The sequence below is a fragment of the Triticum aestivum genome, chromosome 6B (genome assembly GCF_018294505.1).
Source record: "Triticum aestivum cultivar Chinese Spring chromosome 6B, IWGSC CS RefSeq v2.1, whole genome shotgun sequence".
Taxonomy (NCBI): Eukaryota; Viridiplantae; Streptophyta; class Magnoliopsida; order Poales; family Poaceae; genus Triticum; species Triticum aestivum.
The window spans coordinates 325,608,946-325,636,609 of NC_057810.1; the positions used below are offsets into that span (position 1 = coordinate 325,608,946).

At 46.2% G+C, this 27,664-nt stretch overlaps 1 protein-coding gene across 1 annotated transcript; it reads left to right on the plus strand.

The window, feature by feature from the left end:
- Positions 1–18,863: 18,863 nt before the first annotated feature.
- On the plus strand, positions 18,864–19,340 carry LOC123140107 (uncharacterized; the record flags this gene model as incomplete). Its single annotated transcript, XM_044559839.1, has 1 exon — positions 18,864–19,340. A coding segment is annotated over one exon (477 nt), but the record flags the coding sequence as incomplete, so codon positions are not given.
- Positions 19,341–27,664: the final 8,324 nt, after the last annotated feature.

Below are 27,664 nucleotides of genomic sequence, written 5' to 3' on the forward strand. Positions count from 1 at the left end.
ACCTCCGCATCCGCTTGGCTGCCCTTCACTACCTTCGGCTTGACATTGAAGGTCTTTAGCCACAAGCCGAAGTGGGGCTGGATGCAGAGGAAGGCCTCACACACGACGATAAACGCCGAGATATTGAGGATGAAATTTGGAGCCAGATCATGGAAGTCCAGGCCGTAGTAGTACATGAGCCCCCGGACGAAGGGGTGAAGTGGAAAGCCCAGTCCGCGGAGGAAGTGGGGAAGGAATACGACCCTCTCATGGGGCCTCGGGGTGGGGATGAGCTGCCCCTCGTCGGGCAGCCGATGCGCGATGTCACTGGATAGGTATCCGGCGCCGCGCAGCTTCTCGATGTGCCCCTCCGTAATGGAGTAGGCCATCCACTTGCCTCCCACTCCGGACATGGCTGGAGAAGGTCGAGGTGAGATGTGCTTACTTGGGCGCTGGAGCTCGAGTGCGCGGAGATGGATAAGCAAAGGAGGAAGAAGGCATAGGTAAAAGAGGTGGATCCTTATGCCCTTATATATGGGCGAGCGAAACTATACGTCCCCACCGGCCAGGTAAAACTCGCTTATCTCCCAAGCGCCACAATCAATGGCGCAGTTGGGTTACCCACGTCCGTATTGATGGGAATCCCGGAATAAGGGGAACACGATCTCTGCTTCGACAAGACGTGCTAAGGAAATCGCTTCGCTAAACGTGCTGAGGTGGTATAATAAAAATGATTCAAGTAAAGGCTTGGTAGTGGTGTGACGTCACGCCACAAAATACGTCAGCAAGTTGAACTTGTGTGAATATTATTCTCTCTACGGTGGTATGTGGAATTTATTTTACAGAGCCGGACACTATCCTGGTGTTCACAATCTTCTATGAATTATTCGGAGGAGGAACCCGCCTTGCAATGCCGAAGACAATATGCGCGCCGGACTCGTCGTCATTGAAGCCTGGTTCAGGGGCTACTGAGGGAGTCCTGGACTAGGGGGTGTCTAGATAGCCGGACTATCATCATCGGCCGGACTCCAAGACTATGAAGATACAAGATTGAAGACTTCGTCCCGAGTCCGGATGGGACTTTCCTTGGCATGGAAGGCAAGCTTGGCAATACAGATATGTAGATCTCCTACCATTGTAACCGACTCTGTGTAACCCTAGCCCTCTCCGGTGTCTATATAAACCGGAGGGTTTTAGTCCATAGGACGAACAACAATCATACCATAGGCTAGCTTCTAGGGTTTAGCCTCCTTGATCTCGTGGTAGATCCACTCTTGTACTACCCATATCATCAATATCAATCAAGCAGGAGTAGGGTTTTACCTCCATCGAGAGGGCCCGAACCTGGGTAAAAACATCGTGTCCCTTGTCTCATGTTACCATCCGCCTAGACGCACAGCTCGGGACCCCCTACCCGAGATCCGCCGGTTTTGACACCGACACACATCATGTCAGATTTCTATGGGACAGAACTCATTGTACCTTATAGCACAAAGCACATTACAAACCTCAAGACGCTCTTGAACAAGGATGATACAAAAGAAGGGGATATGATAGAGACAATTGCTTACTTTAAAGATCAGCAGAGAGAGGATCTAGATTTTTTTTATAGGATAAAATATGATGAGGAAGACAGGGTTGAGAATATTTTCTGGGTCGATGGTGCGGCAAGGAAGGCGTACGTGGAATCTTATCATGATTGTATCTCCTTTGACACAACGTATATGACTAACATGTACAACATGCCCTTTGCACCATTCATTGGGATTAACAGGCATGGGCAGTCATTCATGTTGGGTTGTGGCTTTGTTAGGCAAGAGTTGGCGTCAAGCTTTGATTGGCTATTCGAAACCTTCATTGAGGCAATGCATAATGTAGCACCCACCAACATCATAACCGACCAAGACATCGCAATGGCACAGTCAATTAAAAAGATCTTTCCTACAAGTGTGCACCGCTGTTGCCGCTGGCATATTATGAAAAAGGCACAAGAAAAGCTTGGAGCATTGCTGGGGCGAAACCCTGGCTTATCCAAAGATTTCAACAACTGTGTTGACTTTAGCTTGACGCCGGAAGAATTTGAGGCAGGGTGGACTGAGCTGATGATGAAGTATGAGGCTATGACTGACTCTCACTTCGAGAATCTATACAAGTACAGAGAGACATGGGTACCCTGCTACTTCAAGCACCAATTCTTCCCTTTCTTGCAGTCAACTCAACACAGTGAGGGGTTCACTGCTGTCCTTAAGCAATATGTGAACCCACACAAGTCCATGTTGAACTTTGTGAAGCAATATCAGTAAATCCAAACACACATACTAGTCCGGGAGGGTTCAAAAGACTACAGGACAGCACATTTACAGACTAAAATGTGGTCATCTTACCCAATAGAGAAGCAGGCGTACGGATCGTATACTAGGGACTTGTACGAGAAGTTTCGTGATGAGTTTCAGTTGACTACAAGGTACAATGTGCGACCGCATGGTGAAAACTTGTATGAGGTTTACCCCAATCAAGAGTGGGTTGCCAAATATGGTTCTAGGGGCTATTTTGTCACGGTGGAAGCTAGTGCTGGAGACTACATATGTGACTGATGCAAGATTGAGAGGGACGGCATGCTTTGCTGCCATATCTTGAAAGTTTTCAACCAACTTGGTGTTGATGAAATCCCAGCACAGTACATACTTAGAAGATGGACACCTATGGCAATCCCCAACGCACCCCCTGCTGTCGAAGACCAACCTGATGAGATGCCACCACAGTCGAAGAAGGAACTCAGGCATGCAAATTGGATGATGGATTTTGGGAGTCTTGCCCAGGTTGCTAGTGCATCAGATGCTGCAACGGATATTGTAAAAAAACATATGCGTGGTGCGCGTCATGAAATCAAAAATCTCAACATGTCAAAGAAGAAGAAAACGGCAGCACCAACAAGTGGGCCCTCTGGTGGTTATGTGCCACCATCAGCTGATGGTTCTACGCCACAACCGAGTAACTCTCAGGCAACTGGTGGCCCTGTGATGCGTCCTGAAGGGCCATCACAAGCCCCTTCTGGATCTAGACAACAGCAACCTACTTCTGCACCACCACCGAGTAACACTCAGGCAACTAGTGACCCGGCGGTGCGTCCTGACGAACATGCACAAACCTCTTCTGGACCTAGGCAGCAGCGATCTAGTTCTGCACCATGGAGAAAAAAGACACCAAAACTAGCTGGCAACTCTATGAGTGAGGACGGACACCAACAAGCAGTGTTCAGGGCTGCAGTGGTGCACAGTGGGGCTGTACCACTACCCAGGAGCCCTCCCGCACAAAGCTGCTGGCCTGTACAACAATTGTCGGGATTGTGCCACTAAACAGTGGAGCAGCACCGCACCTTTCAAGGGGCTCAACAATGACAAGGCCTGTGCAAGCGCTAAGAGGAGCTGCGCCACAACTTTTGATGCATACGGCACTAGCAAGAGGTCCTGCGTGACCTCCTATGGGTCCTAGACCAGCAATTTGGCCTGCACCACAAACTATGGGGGCTATACAACCACCAGGGGGGCCTGCCGCGGCAAACACAACCTATGTGGCTATTCCTGGACTGGCACCATCGCCTGCATCATCAGCAACAGTGGATGACAGGTATGGACAGCACCCAGGTTCTTCAACTACACAAGAAGAAAATGCCAATGCAATTCCATCTCCTATTATGCAAGCTCGTGGTGGACATGCGCACCAGCCACTCAGTATGGCATCTCTACATGCAGCTGTTGCGGCCGCACAAGGTACTATGATAGTTGAACCACAGTTTGGAAGACCTACTACCATACTTGGCCCTGTAATTCCTAGAGACCCTCCAAAATCAACAACAAAAGGGAGGGCAAAGTCAAAAAGAATTCAATCAGCACTTGAGTTGCATCCGAAGAGAAAGAACAAGTGCAGCTATTGTGGTTCTGTTAACCACAATGGTGGAAGCTGCCCGATCAGATTGGTGTAATGGTCAAACAGTGACCAGATGGCTGAAAAGATGTGTCGAATGAAATTGACAAATTAAACTATTTGTGGGTCTGTATGTTAGAACATCCTAAACTATTATTTTCTGGTTTACAGTTTCTTGTGGCTAACTTGCCTCACACTAGAGTTTGAGTTGCCTGGTTATAAGTTTTGAGTTGCCTGTTGTGTGCTTTGAATTGCCCCGCAGACACCCTTGATCTCCCCATAATGGTCGAAAAACTTACATACATAAGATTCTGCAATGCTAAAAATGCAACAATTCCCTGGTTATGTAATGATCATAGTATTTGTCTTTATATGGGTTATTCTGAATAACTTGCCTCACAGTAAAGCTTAAATTGCCTGTTTATGCAATTGAGTTTCCTGCTCCAAGTTCTTATGCAAGCAACTACCCCCCTCGGCACTCCAAAAGTTCACAAAAGAGCAAAGAAAACAACACATGCATTTACATGGATGTAGTGTGCGTGAGGGGAGAAAAAACTGACCTATGCTAACTTGAGTATGCTTTTCCATGGAGCCTTGTTGTTGGCGTTGTCAACCCACGCGTTAGTCAACTGTTTCCTTATGCTTGGAATATCCTCAACTGTGAAATTTGGAACAACCCTTACCTCCCAACCGTTTGCTAGCGTCAGAGCAAAAACACCATAGTCGAACCTAAACAAAAATTGAAAAAAAGAACTTTTCTAGTTAGCTAGCTTCCTCTATGTAGTAGTGTGTCACTTGTAAAAAACTGAACAAAACCATAGTTAATATGTGAAAAGAAGTGGATGCTTACTCATTGTTCTGTTTTGGAACGTTGATGTTGGTAAGCCCAAAGTCATCCAGCGAGACACGGGAACTGGCGTAATGCTCTTCCCATAGAGACCAAAAACTTGCAACCATTTTCCTTGTGCAAACATCTAAAGACTTGTTTTTTAGCGTCCTCCAAGAATCAAGAGCTTCGAAACATCGATCACTTATGTTCAGGTTAAAAATCCAGTAATGATTGCATGTTTTAGGCTTTGTCTTGTCAATGTTCTCTAAAACTGGGAACATAATCTGTTAGAAAAAAACAAATGGGGTTAGTATAAAAAAATAAAATACTAGAAGCTGGATTTAAGCAACTTTTTCTGTGTGCTCTCACAAATTACGACATGGACTGAAGAAGCAAAAATGCACAAGTTTTGTACTTGTGTGAGTAATTTGCCAAAAAACAGAAAGATGCATAGGCAAGTTATGTACTTATGTAAGCAACCGGCCAAAAATGCACAGGCAAGTTATGCACATATGTAAGCAACTTTTCACAGAAAGCAATTTCATGGGCAAAAGTTTTAGCATAAAAAGTCATATATAATGCATTGGTAAAAAGTAAAGAAACCATTGACTTACCATGTCTTTACGGTCCAAGCGATTCGACTTCTTGAACCGGGAAATGAGCTCCTTGCCGTTCAATTCCATGTTTTGCATCTGAACCTGATGTAAAAAAGAATACAGACATGACCATGACCTTTTATGAAAAAAGAAAAAGAAAGAAACGCAAAACTACACTGTTAATTGCTTCGCGTTTTCTTACCGAGAACCTGACGGGCATCACGAGCTTCTTTGAGTCTGGTGGCAAGTTCATCATTATACTCTCTATACCAACTTCCATTACATGGCTCACGACAAAACCTCCCTTCTTCATTGAGTTTGCGAGCTCCCTGACTGTGACAAAGTACTTGCCATATTCAATTACCCTTGGGCTGCATGAAAAAAAGAGAGGCATTCAGCTCACAAAATCCTTCCATAATTTGCCTACCACCATTTCAACTTAGGAAAAACACATGGGGGCATGGTCATATCAAGGAGAGACTGTTTCAAAAAAAGAATTTCACACTAAGACAAGTTGCCTGATTCCATAAGTGGATTGCTTGTAAACACAGTTTGAATTGCCTGGATAACATGATAGACCTTGCCTGGGGAAAGTGCATTGTGCAAAAGCTGACAAAAAAGAAATGAAGTATCCACATCTGGTGATTCTTCTTCATTAATTCTTCCATGCAAAATAACTGATGCATACAATCTATTTGCTTTGGGTTTGGGCATGTAGACTTTCTTCTCATTATAGTCAATGAATGGTGAACTCTTGCAAGGAGGTGGCTTGATAATCCTTCTCTCGAATTGATGTGGATGCATCTCTCCTGAGCTACTACTGCTGTAAATCTTGCTGCCTGACCCCACTTCTCCTTGGTTAGAACTTTGTTCAGGTGTTTGGTACACATTTCCTTCTGCTTGCACACACGGGTCAATGCCTTCAACGTCCAACAGATAATCATCCTTGGTTATATCAATGATTGGCTGGTTATGTACTCGGAGTTCCTTGAACTCATGCTCTGCAAATGTGCTTGACCCAACATGTTGATGTGCTGTGTTGTCTGCAGATCTTGTGGGCAAATCATCTATGCCTAGATCGAAACTTGGTGCTGGGCAGTACTCTTTGAAAAAATCATTAGATCTTTCGGTGTCCCTTTGCTCAAAATGTTGTTTATCTTCATTTGCTAAGTTGTGATTTGTGGAGTTGGATTGGGCATTCTTGCTGTTTGGATCAACACACCTTGCAAACAGCTCACTCACAGCTAGAACATTGATTTCTAGTGCATTGGTTGCCTTCCCACTAACACGCATGAATTTGTGGTACCGCTCCTCCATATTAGAGAAATGGTAAGTGTTCCCCCGGCCAGTTGCTTCTACTGCTTCTGGAACACTTGTGGCCTCAGGTTGGGCAAGTACAGTTGAGCAGACAGGCAATTTCCCTAGGGCTCTTGGCAACTTTTGTTCCGGGCTTTTTCCCATGGTTACTGCTTCTGGAACACTTGTGGCCTCAGGTTGGGCAAGTACAGTTGAGCAGACAGGCAATTTCCCTAGGGCTCTTAGCAACTTTTGTTCCGGACTTTTTCCCATGGTTACAGCTTCGGGCAGGTGTTGTATCCTATTGATCTCCGTACATAGCACCGGAGGGATGTTCTCTTTCTCCTTTTTGTGTCCTGCATGATTTAATGATCGAGCCTCAGGTGATGCCTTGAAGTCTTGCACCTTGGCCCTCTGGATACCATTGGCTGACTGCATCACATTTCTCTGAGACGGGAAAGGCACTTGACCATTTAAGTCACCTAGTGGTTGTGCTCCGCTGTGGTTTCCTGTGCTTACTAGCACTGTGGGTCCCTCCTTGAGTTGTACTGGCCTTACTTTTGTGGGGTCCAGTGTTTCCTCTGCAGAACTTGCCTGAAAAGCAGCTGGTCTTGCTTCCTCCTTAGACTATGTTGCCAGAATATGTGATCCACTTGCTTGACATTGGGAATGAAAATTACCCGAAAGCTTTGGATCTACTCCTGTAGGTACTGCCTCATCTCCAACTTTGCTGCACGGGGGTGCTACTGAGCTTGATGGTATACTCTTTACCACCTGTGTTTTGGCATTCCCATGAATTGCCTCTTTTGTTTCAGAATTTGCTTGTTGTTGCTGCTGAGAAGGACCAGATTTTTTCATGGCTGACTGCGTTGGCTTTCCCCCTTGGCCGTAACCGGGATTTTCGGCACGATATGCTTGCGGATGCATTGCTGTTTCGTTCATCACAAATGGCTCCAATACGAAACTGACAGTTTTCTTCATCTTCTTTGATGGAGGGAGTGGTGGTAGTTGGTTTCGACAAGCAATCTTCTGTTCTCTAGCTTCATTTAGAGCGGCGCCAAATTGTCTCATTATTTTCTGCCGAGTCGCCTTTAGGCATATTTCCTTGGGGTTGAATGTGAAGCCCAAATCCAAGTCTTCCCCCCTCAACAACTCTTCGAACATCCTCTTCGCTTCGGTTGCCATGGTTATGTCATCAATATCCCACATTTCTTTCACTTCAAAAAAAGGGAAGCGTGGTTCCTGGGAAACAACAGTTTTGAATTCTGTCATCACAAGGTCTCTCATACATATCCTATCTGCCTCATCCAATCCTTTTGCCTTTCTGTCCCTCTTCTTTTCAATCAGAAATTGCAGCATGCATTGTTCATCATCATCGCTGCTTGGGTTTTCAGCTGCGGGATCCTCGTCCCGATCGGAGCCACCATTGCTGCATGAACCACCGTTGCCACCTCCGCTGTCATCTTCATCATCTTCATCCTGCTTCCCTTGCCCATCATCTTCCTTGTCTTTGTCATCCCCATCGCCTTCTTCATCGTCATCGTCCTCCTTTCCTTCATCATCTTCTTTTTCGTCATCCTCTTCTTCTTCATCATCATCATTGTCCTCGTTCCCCTCAGTTCCATCTTCCGTCCCCATGTCAGCACTTACCCCCCCCCCCCATGGTGATCAACCATTTGTCGTGCTCCCTGGCTACTTGATTTCCCCTGAACTCCACTTGATCCATCATGACCATCATCGTTGTCTGAACTTTCATCTTGTCGCTTTCATCACTACCTTTATCTCTACCATCTCCCTCGCTTTCACTGTCGGCTGCCTTGTTGTCGTCGCTGTCTGAATTAAACGACTCCTCCTCACTTGGTAAGCTGTCTCTTCCGGCTGGTACTCGCTTGCTCCTTCTGTTAGACTGCCGCCTGCTTGTCTCCGCAGTAGTAGGATCTGCCTCCTTTGTCCCCCATTCATCATCATCTATCTTCCCAACCCCAGTCACGAGCTTCCCCATTGCATGAGAAATTACGGAACACATTTCGTGCACCAACCCTGTGAGCTTCTTTTACTTCTGTAAAACATAAAAGTGGATGGTAGAGAACATGATAAGTACATATCTTCAATTGAAGATTTTGAAAAAAAATGGTTGAATGTACAAATGGCGATAAAAAGGGGAACAACAGTGAGAGCAAAAAACTAGTGCTCGATAACTTACTGATTTGTCATATGACTCGGGCAATCTTGCGGCAACAAATTTGGTGATGTGGTCCATACTGCCAAACAAGCTACCATCCGCACACCGAGAAAAGTCCGTCTTGAGCTGGTGGTTTATAGCAAAAGAAGATTAAAAAAACTATGAGTGACAACAATTCTGGCACTCCCATACCAAAAAAGAACTGAGAAATGAAGAAAAATAGTACTACTAATAGTCTTCAAATTCCTGCAACCATTATGACACTTCCCCCCCTGTTGCCTACTATTAGTGGATACTGTAATCAACAAAAATGAAGAACTAGTGTGGAAGTTGCTAGTTTTCAGAACATAAGTTGCTTGGGTGGTTGTATAAATTTGCTACTTTTCAACATGTAAATTGCACAGACAAAAAAAAGAGCTAAAAAGATGTACTCCAGCAGCTACTATTAGAATACAACAACCCAACAAATCCTTCGTGTGAACATAATCCAACTGTGTGCATGGCAAACGAAAAAGTTTCAAATAAGTCTGATAACTACTTGGACCTACTTGAAATATATGTATGGCACTTGCCCAAAAAGATACATTACCTTGCATGCTCTTTCAAAGTGAATTGCCTACTCTAAAAAATGGTAGTGTTGTCTAAAAACAATATGACAATAAATATATATCCTAAAACAGAAAAATTGAGTTACCCGCAATTGGCCATATTCTCCTGGAGCCTTCCTGTCCTTCTTGATAACTCTGAAGATTAAATCTAAATTCCAGACTGAAACCCTTGGTACCAAGTTCGGGATTGGCTCATCAACATCCAGAGAGTCTAGGTACAACAGCTGCGTAGAGACAAGGAAAAAGAACAGAAATGTTTAAGTTACCTAATGATTGCAAAAAGAAAAGAAAAGATAAGTAAACAATTGATGCTTAAAAAAACAAAACAGCTTGAAGCACTTACAACAAGGTGGAAAACACAACAACAAACAGACTTCTTGTTAGCACGCCCCGAAGTGAATGCAAGCTTTAATTGATCAACAACAAACTGGCATATATTGGTTTCCGTTATTCCATTGACATCCATGACCGCCGGGAAACTCTTTGGGGAAATGCTCAAACTAGTTGAAGGGGCAAGGAAGCACGAAAAAATAAGAGCTAGCCAAGCACGGACAAAGTCATCATCATGAGATCCTCCCATGTCTACGATCATCTTGCACCATTCTGTGAGGGTTGGGGAGTTCTTCGATGTGATGTTGTAAATAATGTACATTGCCTTTGTGATTTCAGGCCGATTCTCGAAGCACACCTTCCTGCCCCTGTTGGGCAAACCCCATATCCTACGGACACTTGCGACATCTACAGGAATCTTCCCCCTTTCTGGAATGACTATCTGCGAAATCTCCGGGTCGTAATGCTTCATTATCCACTGGCTAAAATCTCCGGGCATGCTACTCGCTGCAAGGTCCAGAATGCCGCCAAATTCTTTTCCGATGATGACACCCTTTTGGTCAGGAACCAAGTCCTTGTTCAACTTGAAGAGCCTTGCAGGGGATGCCCTGTTCCTACGACCCTATTGCACATAAGGAAAAAACAGAAAAAGGGAATTAGCAAAAGGGAAGGGAAAAAAGGTTCATCACAACATAGGCAACTTATGCATCAATGTTGGGCAACTGCTCAGTGAAACTGAGGCAACTATGCAAAATACCTTAGTTCCTCCCGTCTTCTGGCGTTTTGCTTTTGGAGGTTGGTCGACGTCTGCACATTCGATATTTTTATTCCCAGCATCTGCAGCTTGGCTCTCGTTGCTATTCTCGTTACTAATGATATCATTAGGGCGCTTCCCCCTTGCAGCAGCTGCTTTAGTTCTCATACACTTGTACCCAGTTATTGGTGCATTGCTCTGTGGCTGGAAGATAGAAACCACATAAATAAATAAAAAATGGAAAACAAAATCTGTTATGTACAGGAAGAACATAAAAACTTCATGAGCATGTGCACACTTGTGTTTGATGCTCTTCATACCCATGAGATGCAAGGTCGTCATGGCTTGATCCAGCAGGTCCATCCTGTTTTGACTTATGACTTGTCCCAGCCATCTAATTTCTGCTGCATATTTAAAGGAACAACAATTTAAAAAAAGTGGGCAATGAAAAGCGTCGTAAACTATCTGATTTTCAATATATGTTACAACATTAATACAAAAGTACATACAAAAAACCTAAGTAAAACATGACTACAAGGAGCAACAAACAACTATTGCACATCAATCACCAGGCAATGCATGTTGGCATTTCAGGCAAACAGCTAAGAAAGCTTGAGCAAGTTTGAGATTAAACAAATGCAGTACATATGTGTAACATCCCAAATTTTCAATTTGGAATGTTATACATTAGGTCATCATGCATATCATATTTTTCTCGCATTTTCCGATCCTAGAAAATTTCACGCAACTCAAGGACCCTCAGAGAGAGTTGGAAGTTTCATTATTTTCATATTTGGGATTTCTCAAATTTTGAAAATAGGATCATTTGGATTTATTTAATTATCTTCATAAAGTTTTTCCTATAAAAATTTTGAGAGAAGGAATAATATGACTTTCCCAAATTTAGGAAAAATGAAGATTAAATCCATTTTGGTTTTGCCGGAGTTTTATTTGCGTTTTATTTGCCTTAGGGAAAAATGCGTGTTTTAAAAAAATTGCATTTTAGGCCCCGAGTAAAGTTCATTTTGTTCGATTCATTTTTAGGAGTAGGGGAAAGTTTACTTTATTAATTTTGAGTTCGTTTAGATTTTTTTTATTTATTTTTTCTGCGCGCGAGACCGTTTAAAAAAAACTGCAGCGCCTTGGGCCAAAGGCCCAAGCTGCTAGCCGCCGGCCGGCCAAGGCCACAAGGCCACAAGGCCACCGCGCGCGCACGCACCAAGGGGGCCAGGGAGCCACTCCTTTTTCCTTGTCCTAGTAGGACTCTTTTCCTACTTCGTTTATTCCGTATCTAATCCTAGATCTATTCCTAATCCTAATCTATTTCTTGTCCCCTACCCCAAGCAAAACCCTCCCCTCCCCAATATAAATACCCAAGCACCCCCCCCCCTCTAAACCATCAAACCAACACCTCTCCTCTCCTCCGCCCCTCACCGCGCCACCCCTCACCGCGCCACCCTCGCCGCCGCCACCCCTCACCACCGCGCCACCCCACACCCGCGCCGCCACCGCACCTTGCCCACGCCGCCGCCCTACGCCGACGCCGCCGGAGCCCCGCTCACCGGAGACCTCGCCAAGGTTGCCCCGCTCATCCGATTCTTTTCTTCTCTAAACCGTTCCGGTTTTCTAGATCAGTTTTTCGTTCGGTTTTTCTTCTCCGAAACCCTAGATCGGATTCGTTTTCTTTTCCGATTTAGTTGTTTTGGACCGTTCGCCGGACCGTTCGTCCTAACGAACGTGATCACCGGATTCTTCTAGGTTAATGAACGTCTGTTCGTTTAACCGTTCTTCTTTTTCTTTTTGTCGGATTTATTCCGCGATTCTTCCACGATCGTGATTTCAGATCCGATCTTCTTCCTAGTCTATTTTTCCGCTCGTTTATCGGAATCAGGTGATTCAAGTGCCTGGAGTTTCGCCTCGAAACCGCCGTTCCGTCTAATCAACTTGAACAAGCTTTTGCTACAGTAAAATTTTGACCTAGTTTCCACTTGCTAGAACCGAGTTGTTTTCTTCCGCCGTTTGTTTTTTGATTCTTTTGCAACCAGGGTTCTTAAGTTGAACTCTCTGGTTAGATCTTTTATTCGAGATTTACCTGTGCATTAGATGAGTACTTATTGTATGCTTGTTGTTTGTCTGCGTTAGATTACCCGGATTGCGCCGCTTGTTACTTCGAAACCCTAGGACACGCGGATCATCAGCAAGGCAAGTAACACTTGATCATATCTTTCCTACTACCCAGTTTTATTGCATTAGATCAAACCCTCAAACACTTGCATTGTTAGGATCTAATTAAATTGTGGGATGGGAAGTAGATGAGGTAGTACCTATTACCTGTATTATTATGAAACCTTTGGGAGTTACTTCTACGTTTGCTTATTATGCTATGCTATGCTAGTAGACGTGGATTGGGTGAGTGATATCCATGACAGATGTGAGATTGATAATTTTAATGGTTTATCTAAGGTGGCAACCTAAACACACATCTGGGTGGATTGAGGCACCTGATGTCTATCAGGACTTGCCTGTTTTTTTTTGGACCGCCACCCAGGCTCAAAGGGATCATAAGATATTTCAAACTGGAAACTTCCGTGTGCAGCCACATGCTACTATGGGCTCTAGCATAGTTGACTAAGTTGTGCGAACTCTTACGGGGTGGACTAGCAGATGTAGGGGATGTAGGTGTACCGGTCTACCCCACATGTAAGGTGCTAGTGCTTCTGAAAGACTATGTCTCGGTCATCCGTTTCTCAAACACCATGCAGTGCGAGAAAACAAACGGAGGCGATCGAGTCATGTGGGGAAAAGTGCGCAAACCTCTGCAGAGTAACAAACTAATCATGATTAGCCGTGTCCCCGGTTATGGACAACTTGAGTATCTAGTACTTGAATATCATTGTGAATCTCAACATGTTACCTCTAATAAAAGCTATTGGGTTTTTAATGAGTACTTTTAATTGGGATTGAGGATGCTGTCAACCATTCTCAATGTTTAACAACCACCATGATAGTTAAACAAAATTATTCCTTTGATGTAGGGAAAAATTTGCTTTTCGCAAAACTGTAACCATAGAGCCTTACCACCAGCCAAATATGCATGTAGTATAGGCTTATTGTTTCATTACTCTCTATGTGTTACATTGCCAGCATATTCCATGTGCTGACCCGTTTTCGGGCTGCAACGTTAATGTTGCAGACTTTTCAGACGACGATTGAGGTGCGTTTAGGTCGTGGTTCTATACTCAGTGATGCCGATGGAGTTGATGGACTCACTTATCTTCCAAGCCTTCCGCTGTTATCGATATTAGATGGCCTTAAGCCATGATTATTGTAATAAGTTCTTTTTCAGCCATCGATGTAATAAGTGTGTGATTGCAACTCTGCTATAAAACCTCGATGTACTGTGTGGTGTCAGCATTACTGATCCAGGGATGACACCGTAGCACAGTAGACGTGATCCATTCGGGTCAGGTCGCTACAGAGATGGTATTAGAGCACACGCTGACTGTAGGACACGACCACTAAGTTAAAGCCATAGATCACTACTCTCCTCTCATTTTCTAACTCCTCATCTATTCTACCCTTTAGGATGAAGGACGCGAAGATTAAGTACACCCAACCGGATGAAGGCACACCATTTGGATTTCACTTGAAGGAAGTTACCAAGTACCTGAACATTGGACTACCAAGTTTCACCGGGACTTTCAACGCCACTCTGCCTGAAGAGGAGCGCTGGAAGATTCACGCTCACGTTCCGGGAAGAACATTCGCGCCAATCACGAAGCCCATAGATAGTGTTTTCAATGCACCAACCTGGAGTCTAGGAAGGAGCATGGCAGCTCATATCACCATAGGACGCATTGGAGAAGTTTATCAAGAAGACCTCAAGGACACCATCTACCAGATTTGCGGACGCCGCGATGACAAATGGGACATAGTCAGCACCAAGAAGGATAGATCCATTGCAGCTTTTATCCAGGAGTTAAACCAGCACATTCGACGCCATGAGAACCAGATGTGCAATGATATGGTAGAGTTGAAGGATGCGAAGGCAAGGATCATCGAGCTAGAAGGAGAACTAAAGTCTACACGCAAGGACTACATGGACGAGATCATAGCTCTAGCAAGGCACAATTGCGATCTTAAGCAGGAGACCGAAGAACTCAAGAAGAAGTTAGCATCCCAGGAGGACGACAAGTACGTCGCATGTCCAGACAACTACATCATCCTCGACGACACCGATTCGGATCCAAGTGAACCCGACTTCGAAGACGAAGCTGGAGCAGACATCATGGAATCTTCCACCGGTTCAAATTAGTAGAAGTCCCCCACATATTAGTAGAATTCCCCCCATGTAAACATTATAGTACACGCACTTGCGATAGTTAGATCGTTGTAAGCCTTGTTTGATTGAATGGAGTGATTTTGTGTGCATTTGCTCATGTGCATTTGGGTAGTGATTCCCCTTAGACCTCATTCTATTCTAAATTTCTCTTCTTTTCTAAACCCATCAGATGCCTCCAAGACGTGACCCTGGATTCGTTTTCCCGCCAGAGATCACCCAACTGATCCAGCAGCAGAACACCCTGATTCAAACATTGGTGCAGAACCAGGGCAACAACAACAACAACCCACCACCACCACCTGCGGATCATTTGACTCGTTTCCTTAGACTAAATCCGCCGGTGTACTCCAGTAGCACCGAGCCGATTGTAGCAGATGATTGGCTCCGCAAGATAGGAAGGGAGTTGACCACTGTAGGATGCACAGATGGAGAAAGAGTGAAGTTTGCAGCACATCAGCTTGAAGGACCCGCAGCCGCATGGTGGGAGAATTTCACAGCCACTTACCCGGTAGACACTGTCACATGGGATCAGTTTCAGCAAGCTTTCCGCACTGCCCATGTTTCAGCAGGAGCTATGGCCATAAAGAAGCGTGAGTTTCGCAACTTACGCCAAGGAGGAAGGACTGTTGGCCAGTATGTGGAGGAGTTTAGTAAGCTAGCCCGTTATGCCCCAGATGACGTTGCTACGGATGTAGCTAAGCAGGAGAAGTTTCTGGAAGGACTGAATGATGAACTAAGCATGCAGTTGATGGTAGCAAATTTCAATAACTACCAGGAGTTAGTAGACCGAGCCCTTATGATTGAAGGAAAGCAGCAGCAAATTGAGAACCGTAAGAGGAAGTATGGACAGGGGAAGTATAACTCTGGAGCCCAGCAGAAGCCCCGTTTTACCCCTAAACCGGGATTTAAGTTTCAGCACACCCATGGAGGAGGTAGCACGCACAACCATAATGGCCACAAGAATGGTAATGGGAATGGAGGAAGCAACGGCCAGAACCGAACAACCCCATCAACCCCAACCAAGAGAGACCTGAGTCAAGTCACTTGTTTCAAGTGTTCGAAGACCGGACATTATGCAAATGACTGTCCAGAAGGCCAGAATGGAAATGGCAATGGAAGCTCTGGGAAGAAGCCGAACCCTTTCAATAGAGGACAGGTGAACCACGTTAATGTGGAGGAGATTGAAGATCAGCCCGATGCAGTAATCGGTAAGTTTTTGGTTAAGTCATTTACTGCACTCGTTCTTTTTGATACTGGTGCATCGCATTCATACATATCAAGGGGATTTGTGGAAAAGTATAGCCTGCCCACTAGGATTCTTAAAACACCTATGCTAGTAAGCTCGCCAGGAGCAGAATACATGGTCAGACAAGGATGTTTTCAAGTACCATTGAGTATAGGAAGGCATGTATTCCCAGCGGATTTAATTATTCTGGAAACCCAAGGTCTGGATGTGATTCTTGGTATGGATTGGCTGTCGATGTATGGAGGAAACATCGATTGCGCCAGTAAGACAATTTTGCTTACCACACCAGAAGGAAGAAGGATCAAGTATGTATCCCGGCATGTGCCAAACAGGACACAAGTGAATTGCTTATCAGGAGTTGTGCAGGAGGAAGTACCAGTGGTAAAGGATTTTCCTGATGTATTTCCTGAGGAATTACCAGGCATGCCACCGGATAGAGACATTGAGTTTTTGATTGAGTTATTGCCTGGTACAGGCCCAATATCGAAGCGACCGTACCGGATGCCAGCAAAGGATTTGGCAGAAATCAAGACGCAGATTAAGGAGCTATTGGATAAAGGTTACATTCGCCCAAGCTCTTCACCTTGGGGATCACCCGTTTTGTTAGTGGAGAAGAAGGATGGATCTTTGAGAATGGTTGTTGATTATCGTGAATTGAATGCGGTAACAATCAAGAACAAGTACCCACTACCAATGATAAATGATCTGTTTGATCGTTTGCAAGGAGCCAAAGTGTTTTCCAAGATCGACTTGCGATCAGGGTACCATCAGTTGAAGATTCGGGAGCAAGACATACCCAAGACTGCATTTACCACGAGATATGGACTGTACGAGTATACCGTTATGTCATTTGGATTGACTAACGCACCTGCCTATTTCATGAACCTGATGAACAAAGTGTTTATGGAGTTTTTGGATAAGTTCGTCGTGGTGTTCATAGATGACATTTTGATTTTCTCGAAGAATGAAGAGGAACACAAGGAACACTTGCGATTGGTTTTGGAGAAGCTAAGAGAACATCAGTTATACGCCAAGTTCAGCAAATGTGAGTTTTGGCTAAAGGAAGTTGGATTTCTTGGACATGTTATATCCGGAGAAGGAATAGCAGTTGACCCCACAAAGGTTGAGACCGTAACTAATTGGGAAGCACCAACGACAGTTGGAGAGATTCGGAGTTTTCTTGGACTCGCAGGATACTACCGAAGATTCATTGAGAATTTCTCAAGGATTGCTAAGCCTATGACTGAATTGTTGAAGAAGGATAACAAATTCATATGGACCGAGGACTGTGAGGCAAGTTTTCAGGAGTTGAAGAAAAGATTGGTTACCTCACCAGTTTTGATATTGCCAGATCAGACTAAGGATTATGAGGTGTATTGCGATGCTTCACGTCGAGGACTTGGAGCAGTGCTTATGCAGGAAGGAAGAGTTGTTTCGTATGCTTCACGACAACTTAAGCCCCATGAGTTGAATTATGCCACTCATGATTTGGAGTTAGCAGCCGTTGTGCATGCCCTGAAAACATGGAGACATTTCCTCATTGGAAATCATTGTGAGGTGTACACGGATCATAAGAGTTTGAAGTACATTTTCACTCAGAAGGAGTTGAACCTCCGACAGAGGAGATGGTTGGAGCTCATCAAGGATTATGACATGAGATTGCATTACCATCCTGGAAAGGCTAATGTAGTAGCTGACGCATTGAGCCGTAAGAGCCATGTCAATACGATAATGACGGGGAAAATACCAAAGGAATTAGCAGAAAACCTTCGTGAGCTATGTTTGGAAACATATCCGAGAGGCTATGTAGCAACATTGGAGATTCAGTCGACACTGATGGACAAAATCAGAGAAGCCCAAAAGGCAGATAAGGAAGTTGCCTCTATAAAGGAGAAAATGGGCAAAGGAAAGGCTAAAGGATTTCGTGAGGATGAACACGATACCCTATGGTTTGAAGACTGTGTTTATGTGCCCAATAACCCAGAAATCAGGAAGTTGATTTTACAAGAAGCCCATGATTCACCCTATTCGATTCACCCAGGAAATACCAAGATTTGAAGAACACTTTCTGGTGGACCGGAATGAAGAAGGATATTGCGGAGTATGTAGCTATTTGCGATGTATGTCAGAGAGTAAAGGCAGAACATCAGAAGCCAGCAGGATTGTTACAACCGTTGCCGATACCCGAATGGAAGTGGGATAAACTAGGCATGGATTTCATCACAGGTTTGCCAAAGACCCGTTCAGGATATGACTCGATTTGGGTTATAGTCGACCGTTTAACAAAGGTAGCTCATTTCATTCCAGTCAAGACTACCTATAGCAGTGCTAAGTTGGCAAAGATATACATGACCAGAATTGTGTGTCTACATGGAGTTCCGAGGAGCATCGTATCAGATAGAGGAACCCAGTTTACCTCGAAATTTTGGAACCAGTTGCACGAGACATTGGGAACTAGATTGGAATTCAGTACAGCTTTCCACCCACAGACCGATGGACAGACTGAGAGAGTCAATCAGATTTTGGAAGATATGCTGAGAGCTTGTGCACTAGATTATGAATCTAGCTGGGATGATAATTTGCCGTATGCAGAATTTTCCTACAACAACAGTTACCAAACCAGCTTGAAGATGGCACCTTTCGAGGCTCTGTATGGAAGAAGGTGCAGGACACCGTTGTCATGGGACGAAACTGGAGATCGTCAGTTGTTTGGACCAGATTTGATTAAGGAGTCTGAACAGAAGGTTAAGTTGATTCGAGACAGGCTCAAGGTAGCCCAGTCCAGACAGAAGAGCTATGCCGATTCAAAGCGCAAAGCGATTGAGTATGAAGTTGGAGACAGAGTATATCTCAGAGTATCCCCGCTTCGAGGAGTTAAGCGTTTTGGAGTTAAAGGAAAGTTAGCACCCCGTTTCGTTGGACCGTATAAGATTTTGCAACGTATGGGAGAAGTTGCTTATAAGTTGGAATTGCCAGAAGGACTGTCAGGAGTTCATGATGTATTCCATGTTTCTCAGTTGAAGAAATGCCACCTAGAGATAGCAGAGGTACCGTTAAGAGACACAGTGCCACTGGAAGCAATTCAGTTGAAGGATGACTTGACATATGAGGAAAAACCTGTTAAGATTCTCGATTATGCCAGCAGAGTTACCCGCAGCAAAGTTATCAAATTTTGTAAAGTTCAGTGGAGCCACCACACTGAGGATGAAGCCACCTGGGAAAGAGAGGAAGTTTTGCTCAAGGACCACCCTCACCTATTTTCTAGCCAACCCAAATCTCGAGGGCGAGATTCATCTTAAGGGGGTAGGTTTGTAACATCCCAAATTTTCAATTTGGAATGTTATACATTAGGTCATCATGCATATCATATTTTTCTCGCATTTTCCGATCCTAGAAAATTTCACGCAACTCAAGGACCCTCAGAGAGAGTTGGAAGTTTCATTATTTTCATATTTGGGATTTCTCAAATTTTGAAAATAGGATCATTTGGATTTATTTAATTATCTTCATAAAGTTTTTCCTATAAAAATTTTGAGAGAAGGAATAATATGACTTTCCCAAATTTAGGAAAAATGAAGATTAAATCCATTTTGGTTTTGCCGGAGTTTTATTTGCGTTTTATTTGCCTTAGGGAAAAATGCGTGTTTTAAAAAAATTGCATTTTAGGCCCCGAGTAAAGTTCATTTTGTTCGACTCATTTTTAGGAGTAGGGGAAAGTTTACTTTATTAATTTTGAGTTCGTTTAGATTTTTTTTATTTTTTTTTTCTGCGCGCGAGACCGTTTAAAAAAAAACTGCAGCGCCTTGGGCCAAAGGCCCAAGCTGCTAGCCGCCGGCCGGCCAAGGCCACAAGGCCACAAGGCCACCGCGCGCGCACGCACCAAGGGGGCCAGGGAGCCACTCCTTTTTCCTTGTCCTAGTAGGACTCTTTTCCTACTTCGTTTATTCCGTATCTAATCCTAGATCTATTCCTAATCCTAATCTATTTCTTGTCCCCTACCCCAAGCAAAACCCTCCCCTCCCCAATATAAATACCCAAGCACCCCCCCTCTAAACCATCAAACCAACACCTCTCCTCTCCTCCGCCCCTCACCGCGCCACCCCTCACCGCGCCACCCTCGCCGCCGCCACCCCTCACCACCGCGCCACCCCACACCCGCGCCGCCACCGCACCTTGCCCACGCCGCCGCCCTACGCCGACGCCGCCGGAGCCCCGCTCACCGGAGACCTCGCCAAGGTTGCCCCGCGCTACATCTATTCTTTTTTCTCGGATCGTTTTCTTCTAATCGTTCCGATTCTTTTCTTCTCTAAACCGTTCCGGTTTTCTAGATCAGTTTTTCGTTCGGTTTTTCTTCTCCGAAACCCTAGATCGGATTCGTTTTCTTTTCCGATTTAGTTGTTTTGGACCGTTCGCCGGACCGTTCGTCCTAACGAACGTGATCACCGGATTCTTCTAGGTTAATGAACGTCTGTTCGTTTAACCGTTCTTCTTTTTCTTTTCGTCGGATTTATTCCGCGATTCTTCCGCGATCGTGATTTCAGATCCGATCTTCTTCCTAGTCTATTTTTCCGCTCGTTTATCGGAATCAGGTGATTCAAGTGCCTGGAGTTTCGCCTCGAAACCGCCGTTCCGTCTAATCAACTTGAACAAGCTTTTGCTACAGTAAAATTTTGACCTAGTTTCCACTTGCTAGAACCGAGTTGTTTTCTTCCGCCGTTTGTTTTTCGATTCTTTTGCAACCAGGGTTCTTAAGTTGAACTCTCTGGTTAGATCTTTTATTCGAGATTTACCTGTGCATTAGATGAGTACTTATTGTATGCTTGTTGTTTGTCTGCGTTAGATTACCCGGATTGCGCCGCTTGTTACTTCGAAACCCTAGGACACGCGGATCATCAGCAAGGCAAGTAACACTTGATCATATCTTTCCTACTACCCAGTTTTATTGCATTAGATCAAACCCTCAAACACTTGCATTGTTAGGATCTAATTAAATTGTGGGATGGGAAGTAGATGAGGTAGTACCTATTACCTGTATTATTATGAAACCTTTGGGAGTTACTTCTACGTTTGCTTATTATGCTATGCTATGCTAGTAGACGTGGATTGGGTGAGTGATATCCATGACAGATGTGAGATTGATAATTTTAATGGTTTATCTAAGGTGGCAACCTAAACACACATCTGGGTGGATTGAGGCACCTGATGTCTATCAGGACTTGCCTGTTTTTTTTGGACCGCCACCCAGGCTCAAAGGGATCATAAGATATTTCAAACTGGAAACTTCCGTGTGCAGCCACATGCTACTATGGGCTCTAGCATAGTTGACTAAGTTGTGCGAACTCTTACGGGGTGGACTAGCAGATGTAGGGGATGTAGGTGTACCGGTCTACCCCACATGTAAGGTGCTAGTGCTTCTGAAAGACTATGTCTCGGTCATCCGTTTCTCAAACACCATGCAGTGCGAGAAAACAAACGGAGGCGATCGAGTCATGTGGGGAAAAGTGCGCAAACCTCTGCAGAGTAACAAACTAATCATGATTAGCCGTGTCCCCGGTTATGGACAACTTGAGTATCTAGTACTTGAATATCATTGTGAATCTCAACATGTTACCTCTAATAAAAGCTATTGGGTTTTTAATGAGTACTTTTAATTGGGATTGAGGATGCTGTCAACCATTCTCAATGTTTAACAACCACCATGATAGTTAAACAAAATTATTCCTTTGATGTAGGGAAAAATTTGCTTTTCGCAAAACTGTAACCATAGAGCCTTACCACCAGCCAAATATGCATGTAGTATAGGCTTATTGTTTCATTACTCTCTATGTGTTACATTGCCAGCATATTTCATGTGCTGACCCGTTTTCGGGCTGCAACGTTAATGTTGCAGACTTTTCAGACGACGATTGAGGTGCGTTTAGGTCGTGGTTCTATACTCAGTGATGCCGATGGAGTTGATGGACTCACTTATCTTCCAAGCCTTCCGCTGTTATCGATATTAGATGGCCTTAAGCCATGATTATTGTAATAAGTTCTTTTTCAGCCATCGATGTAATAAGTGTGTGATTGCAACTCTGCTATAAAACCTCGATGTACTGTGTGGTGTCAGCATTACTGATCCAGGGATGACACCGTAGCACAGTAGACGTGATCCATTCGGGTCAGGTCGCTACAATATGGTGGCTGCTAGGTAACACATGTTGGCATTTCAGGCAAATGGCTAAGAAAGCTTGAGCAAAAGCCAGGCATTGCACAAAGACACTAGGCAAAAAACGGTTGAGGGCATGTTAGGGCAACTGAGTAACAAAACCTTCACAGCCAGGCACACTAGGCAACAGTTGAGGGCAATTCAGGCAACTGACTAGCAAAACTCCAGCAAAAAAGCCTGACAACTCAGTCACAAAACTTAAGCAAACTGAAATACATATCTACAACTCAGTCGAAACAAACACGAGCGTCGAACCACAGCACATAAACCTAATACACAAACATTTCAACAACATGAACCTATAGCATAGTTCCATTTGTTGCATGAAAAAAAAGTGCTAGGAAACTATATGAGCATCCTATGAGTAGTTGTTGCGCAACTCAGTAGATCACCAAGCCTTGAATGCTCACCAGCACCAAAACCAAATCTAACGAGTGCTTAATCCGTTTCAAATCAGTTAACCTATGCATAATCTCTTCCTAATCTCTTATAATGGCAAAGGTACTCAGTGATTTCGCCCAAAACTCATGAGATCTGACAAGCATACACAAAATGGGATCGAGATGAACTAACCTGCGATTGTGCCCTCCGCCAACGCGCAAGGTGATTCTGCTCCTCCGCGCGAACCACACGGCGAAGACGCGCGTGTCGACCCTTCTCGCCCGCGTCTCCGGCGCTGCAGCGCCTTCCGCCTCCAACTGCTGTTGTATGCTGCGGGTGTAGACGAACAGTCCCGGTCGCCGCACCGACACGCGCGTCGACCCTCCTCGCCCACGTCTCCGGCGCTGCAGCGCCTTCCGCCTCCGACGGCTGCACCGACGTATGGCCCCAGTCGCCGCACCGACGCGCGCCTGGCCTGATTAACCACTCCCTGCACGCCGCGCACGCTGTCCCTTCCTCACTACGCCGGAGGACGGTCGCCGAATCGCCGCACCGCCGCTGGCTGCTGCGGATTTGGTGGATTTGGGAGGAGCGCTCGGGGACGGTTTCGAAATGGGGGGACGGGGAGGAGACGAAACTGCGGATGGAGGGGGAGAACTGTCGGGACCCACGACCGCTTCTCCACCCAACGGGCCTCTTCGCACGACGCCACGACCAGGTGCCACCTGACGCACACGACGAGGCAAAGCGCTTCTCCACCCAACCGCGCGATGCCGATTCGACGGCGCTCCAGCACACGACCACTTTTTAGGATTTAAGATATATATATATATATATATATATATATATATATATATATATATATATGTGTGTGTGTGTGTGTGTGTGTGTGTGTGTGTATATAGAGAGAGAGAGAGAGAGAGGAAAAAGCAAAGATATAAAGTTTCGCTGGCGTTGCTGCAATCACAAGCGCTCATTAGCGTGGGGATCCGGTCCCTGCTCTTACCTCATTTGCATTTTGATGTTATATTCCATTTGATGCTATTTTCCTCTTATAGAGAAATGTGGGCCACGCTGACTACAAGGGAGCTGCACCGCGCAGGCACTAGGCTGCCAACATGGCAGTGCAGCCGGCATGGACTACCCGCCTAGCGGCCCGAACGGTTCCAGGAGAGAAAAGGAAAATTGTGGGAAGAAGGTTTGAACCTTTCGTTTCTTTGTCGTTTTTTCCTTATGCCTTGCTTTTTTGTATTCAAGACTTTCAGGTGTTGTTGCCTTCGTGGGATGCCATCTTTTGTTAGCAGCTCATAGCTAACAAAAAAAAAGCCAAGATTTTGTTTCCCCTTTTATATAGAAGAACAACTTAGGTGTTTGTTTCGCGTTTTTTTGCCCGTTATCCGTTTACAGCGCAATATAATACCGTTAAACACGTTTGGTTTCGTTGGCCTGTAATCGATTACCCTGGAAACAACGGCGCCCCAGCTGTGCCGCCGGTGCCGCCGACCATGGTTACAGCCGTCCATCCCGCCCATACGTGCTCATCACGAGCAGCGGTGCCCGTGATCTATTTCCACTCGCAGCCGGATCCGTCGCAGGCTCGCAACCCATTTCTCTCGTTCGTGCTGAACTCCACCTCCTTGTCACGCTGGGAGCCGCGACCTCGTCGGTGACGGCGCTGCTCAAGACAACTTCCAGCACGGACCTCGCCAGTCTCACGGCCGTCCCTCTCTCTCTCTTCCCGATTGCTACTTCTACTGCGCGTCAACGCCAGAGACGACGACAGAGCGGACGAGGCCTGGTGTGCCGTGGCCCGTCTCAAACGCCAGGAACCGACCGTAGCCTAACCCGACAGTGGTGCACCTCTTCCCCACACCGAGCTTCCGCGGTGCAGCTGTAAGGCACCGTGCCTGGAACGTCGCGGAGCCGCCGGTCAACAGAGGCGTGGAGGCGCCGAGGTGGACCAGGTCGGGGTCGTAGACGTACTGTCCGCACCCGGCAAGCGCGCCCAGGAACCCTCAGGTCATCATGCCATCGCCGGCGAAGCCGTGCACGCTTCCTAGTCAGCTTCTTGCCCTGGTTTATCGCCACCCCATGCTGTTTCTAGGCAGGCAGCGCGGAGGTGAAACACAGCCATGGCAGAGAGCAGGAAGAACCTTGTTGTGAAACGGCAGGTCGCTGCCATGAGACTAAAAAAGTAAGCTGACCTTCATTAATCCGTGCGCTACACCCTATAGTCCCTTTGCTATAAAAGGCATAGAACAGGGGTGCAGCCTGCTAGCAATCAACCGGAGAGCAAGCTCCATCATTTGACTGGCGCGAGCAGGTCGCACGCTCGTGTTGGTAAATTGACCCATGACTTTCATAAAACTGGCGACTATCAGTGTGCATGCATGGAGGGGCGTGTGTATATCCAATGGAAACTAACCAACGTCCACACACATCCAAACGTGTTGCTTCCCTACCCGACGCACACTCCTGTGAACGCGTGTGCATGCATGTACTGCGGGCCCGCGTCCGTCCGCTCGTGGCCAACGGTTGAGCGCGCATGCAAGTTCCGGTCAAGTGGCCTGTGTCCTGTGTCCGGTGAGTGATTGAATGCCTGTGGCCTGTGGCTGGCCCTACATAGCTCATCCGTACTACTCACTCTCTAAACTTCGAGATCACTAAAATAATGTTTTAAACGCTCTTATATTAGTTTACGGAGGGAGTAGTTAGTTATTTTTTGAAGTATGTATGTATGCACTTTGCAACCAATACAGGTAATATGAATATAATTTTGTCCGAAGCCTATGAGTTCTAATTTATTGCAGTGGTTAAAAAATTTTTTGGCCCCCATACATTCTTGTCAAGCTCCGCCACTGCCGTCGTTGGTACGTTGCATGCTAGTCCTGGTCCAAGATAATAAGGGCAACTCCAACAAGAGGTGACACAAATCGACGTGGATTTTGTTTGCATTTTTTTGTTTGTGTTGGCTGAAAAGATGGGTATGTCCGATTTTTTAGTTGGTTCAACCGCTGCGCCCAACGATGGCTGATGCATTTCTAATATGGGCTTAAAAATAAATGTTCGAAAACATGCGCCTAGATTTAACATAATTAAACATTAAATCATTTCTCAAAAAAATTAAACATTAAACGGCCCATCAATCGTGGTCAAAGTCCATTTAAACTTAATTAAACACAATTAGAACTAAAAACACTGTTGTCCATCCGCCACCCACCACGCTGCCTTATGTGTCGTCATCCAGGCCGGTGAGGTCGGCGAAGTCCAGTGGCGGCCCCACCCAGGGGAAGGCCCGCTGACACGTATCCCGTGGTGCTTCCTTCGCTGGCTGCTTCAGGTTGCACGACACACGGGCTCCTCCTCCTCGCTTGTCCATCTCCACATGTGCTCCTCCTTGCGCTCCTGCTGCATGCACCACTCTCCATACTTGCGCTCCCCTACCAGCGCGTGTGGCCCTCCATTGCTGGACGTACGCTGCCTACTCTCTGGCAGTGCGCCCAGCCACACATGTGGCACGCTCACGCACTCACGGAGGCGACCCTGCTACTCATACCATTGGTTGAGGTCCGCTGGCGGCGACGTGAGCGTGGAGGCGGGCTCTGGCTGGGCCTTGAGCTTGGGCAGCAGCGGCGGCGACCACGGGGGGTAGACGCAGTCCCCCACCGCTGACAGCGCGAGGGCCTCCTCCATGCCTTCCCAGCGCGTGTCCTACTTGTGTTGGCTCTCCTCCAGGGTGCGTTGTAGCACCGCGTCCAATGGGCCTTGTAGGGTGCCTCCTTCGCCACCTCCTCCGGCACCACCTAGGGGGCGGCGACATGAACCGGGGGTCGACCTGCATGTCGTGGATTATCTCATGCTCCGTGGCGAACAAGACCTCCCAGTTGGTGGGGTTTGGCGTGTAGGCGGGGGTCACGCCACTGATCCAGCGTCAGGAGGGCGCGATGCTTGCGCACCTCCTCTGTGTGCGCCCGCGGCGACTGCGGTACCTCTAACACCCGGATGCGCTGGAGTTAAGGTGCCAACTGTGTTGTAGGTTAACATCCAGCCGCGACAACGGCTGGCAGTAATACCAGTGCCAGCGCGCGCGGTGCATCGGGAAGTAAAGGCGGTCCCATCGCCGACGAGCCCTTGCCGTAAGCGGCTCCATCTCGGAGGCACACGACGGTGGCGGAGGCAGCGCGCAGGACAAGTCGAAGCCAGCTTCTTGCCCTGGCAAGGGAGCGAGGGTGGCCAGATGTGGTTTGGAGGATAAGTGGATGAGGCGCCCCTGCATGCTTGCATTAAAAAGAATGTGCACTCAGAGCTTCCAGACACTGCCATGCAAGCGCGAGTTAGGTATCCACATCCACTACGACTGCGAGTGGTGGTTGGGCGGCCGACAGGTGTGGCCGTGGCGGACACCAACCGGACACGCAGCGCACTCGTCTCGTGACCTTGTGGACGCAAACCGGGCGCAAATATGGGGTGGAAATGTGCCTAGATGGATATCAGATGTGGAGGGGTGTGGATGGGGAGAGTGATCGATCCTCACATATCTATTTATCAAAAAAACTGCATAGTGCAGACAGGCTTTCGTGGGATCGGGGCACATCTTATGGGTGAATAAGACCCCCCCCCTCACCGCATCAACATATCACACGAAACTTTTGTCATGCACTGCGGGAACCATCAATACACTACAGTAGGAACCCTTTTTTAAGGAACGAGAACCCTTCCATATAATGTACACCATGAGCATATCGATGGCTCTTACTCGTCATTGATGGGAAAGAGGGAGAGAGCGACCAACCCTCATTTTTCTATTTGGTCGAAATGTCGCATATTGCACATGGGGTGGCACTCTCTTACGGGTGAACCAGAAACCGAGGTGACATTTTTATTCCTGGTTTCACAGAAGGTTTCCAGCACACCCATGCATTCACATATCATACGTAACCTCTGCTTTTGCATTATATCGGATGTGGGAGGGGGGTAGGGAGTGATAGA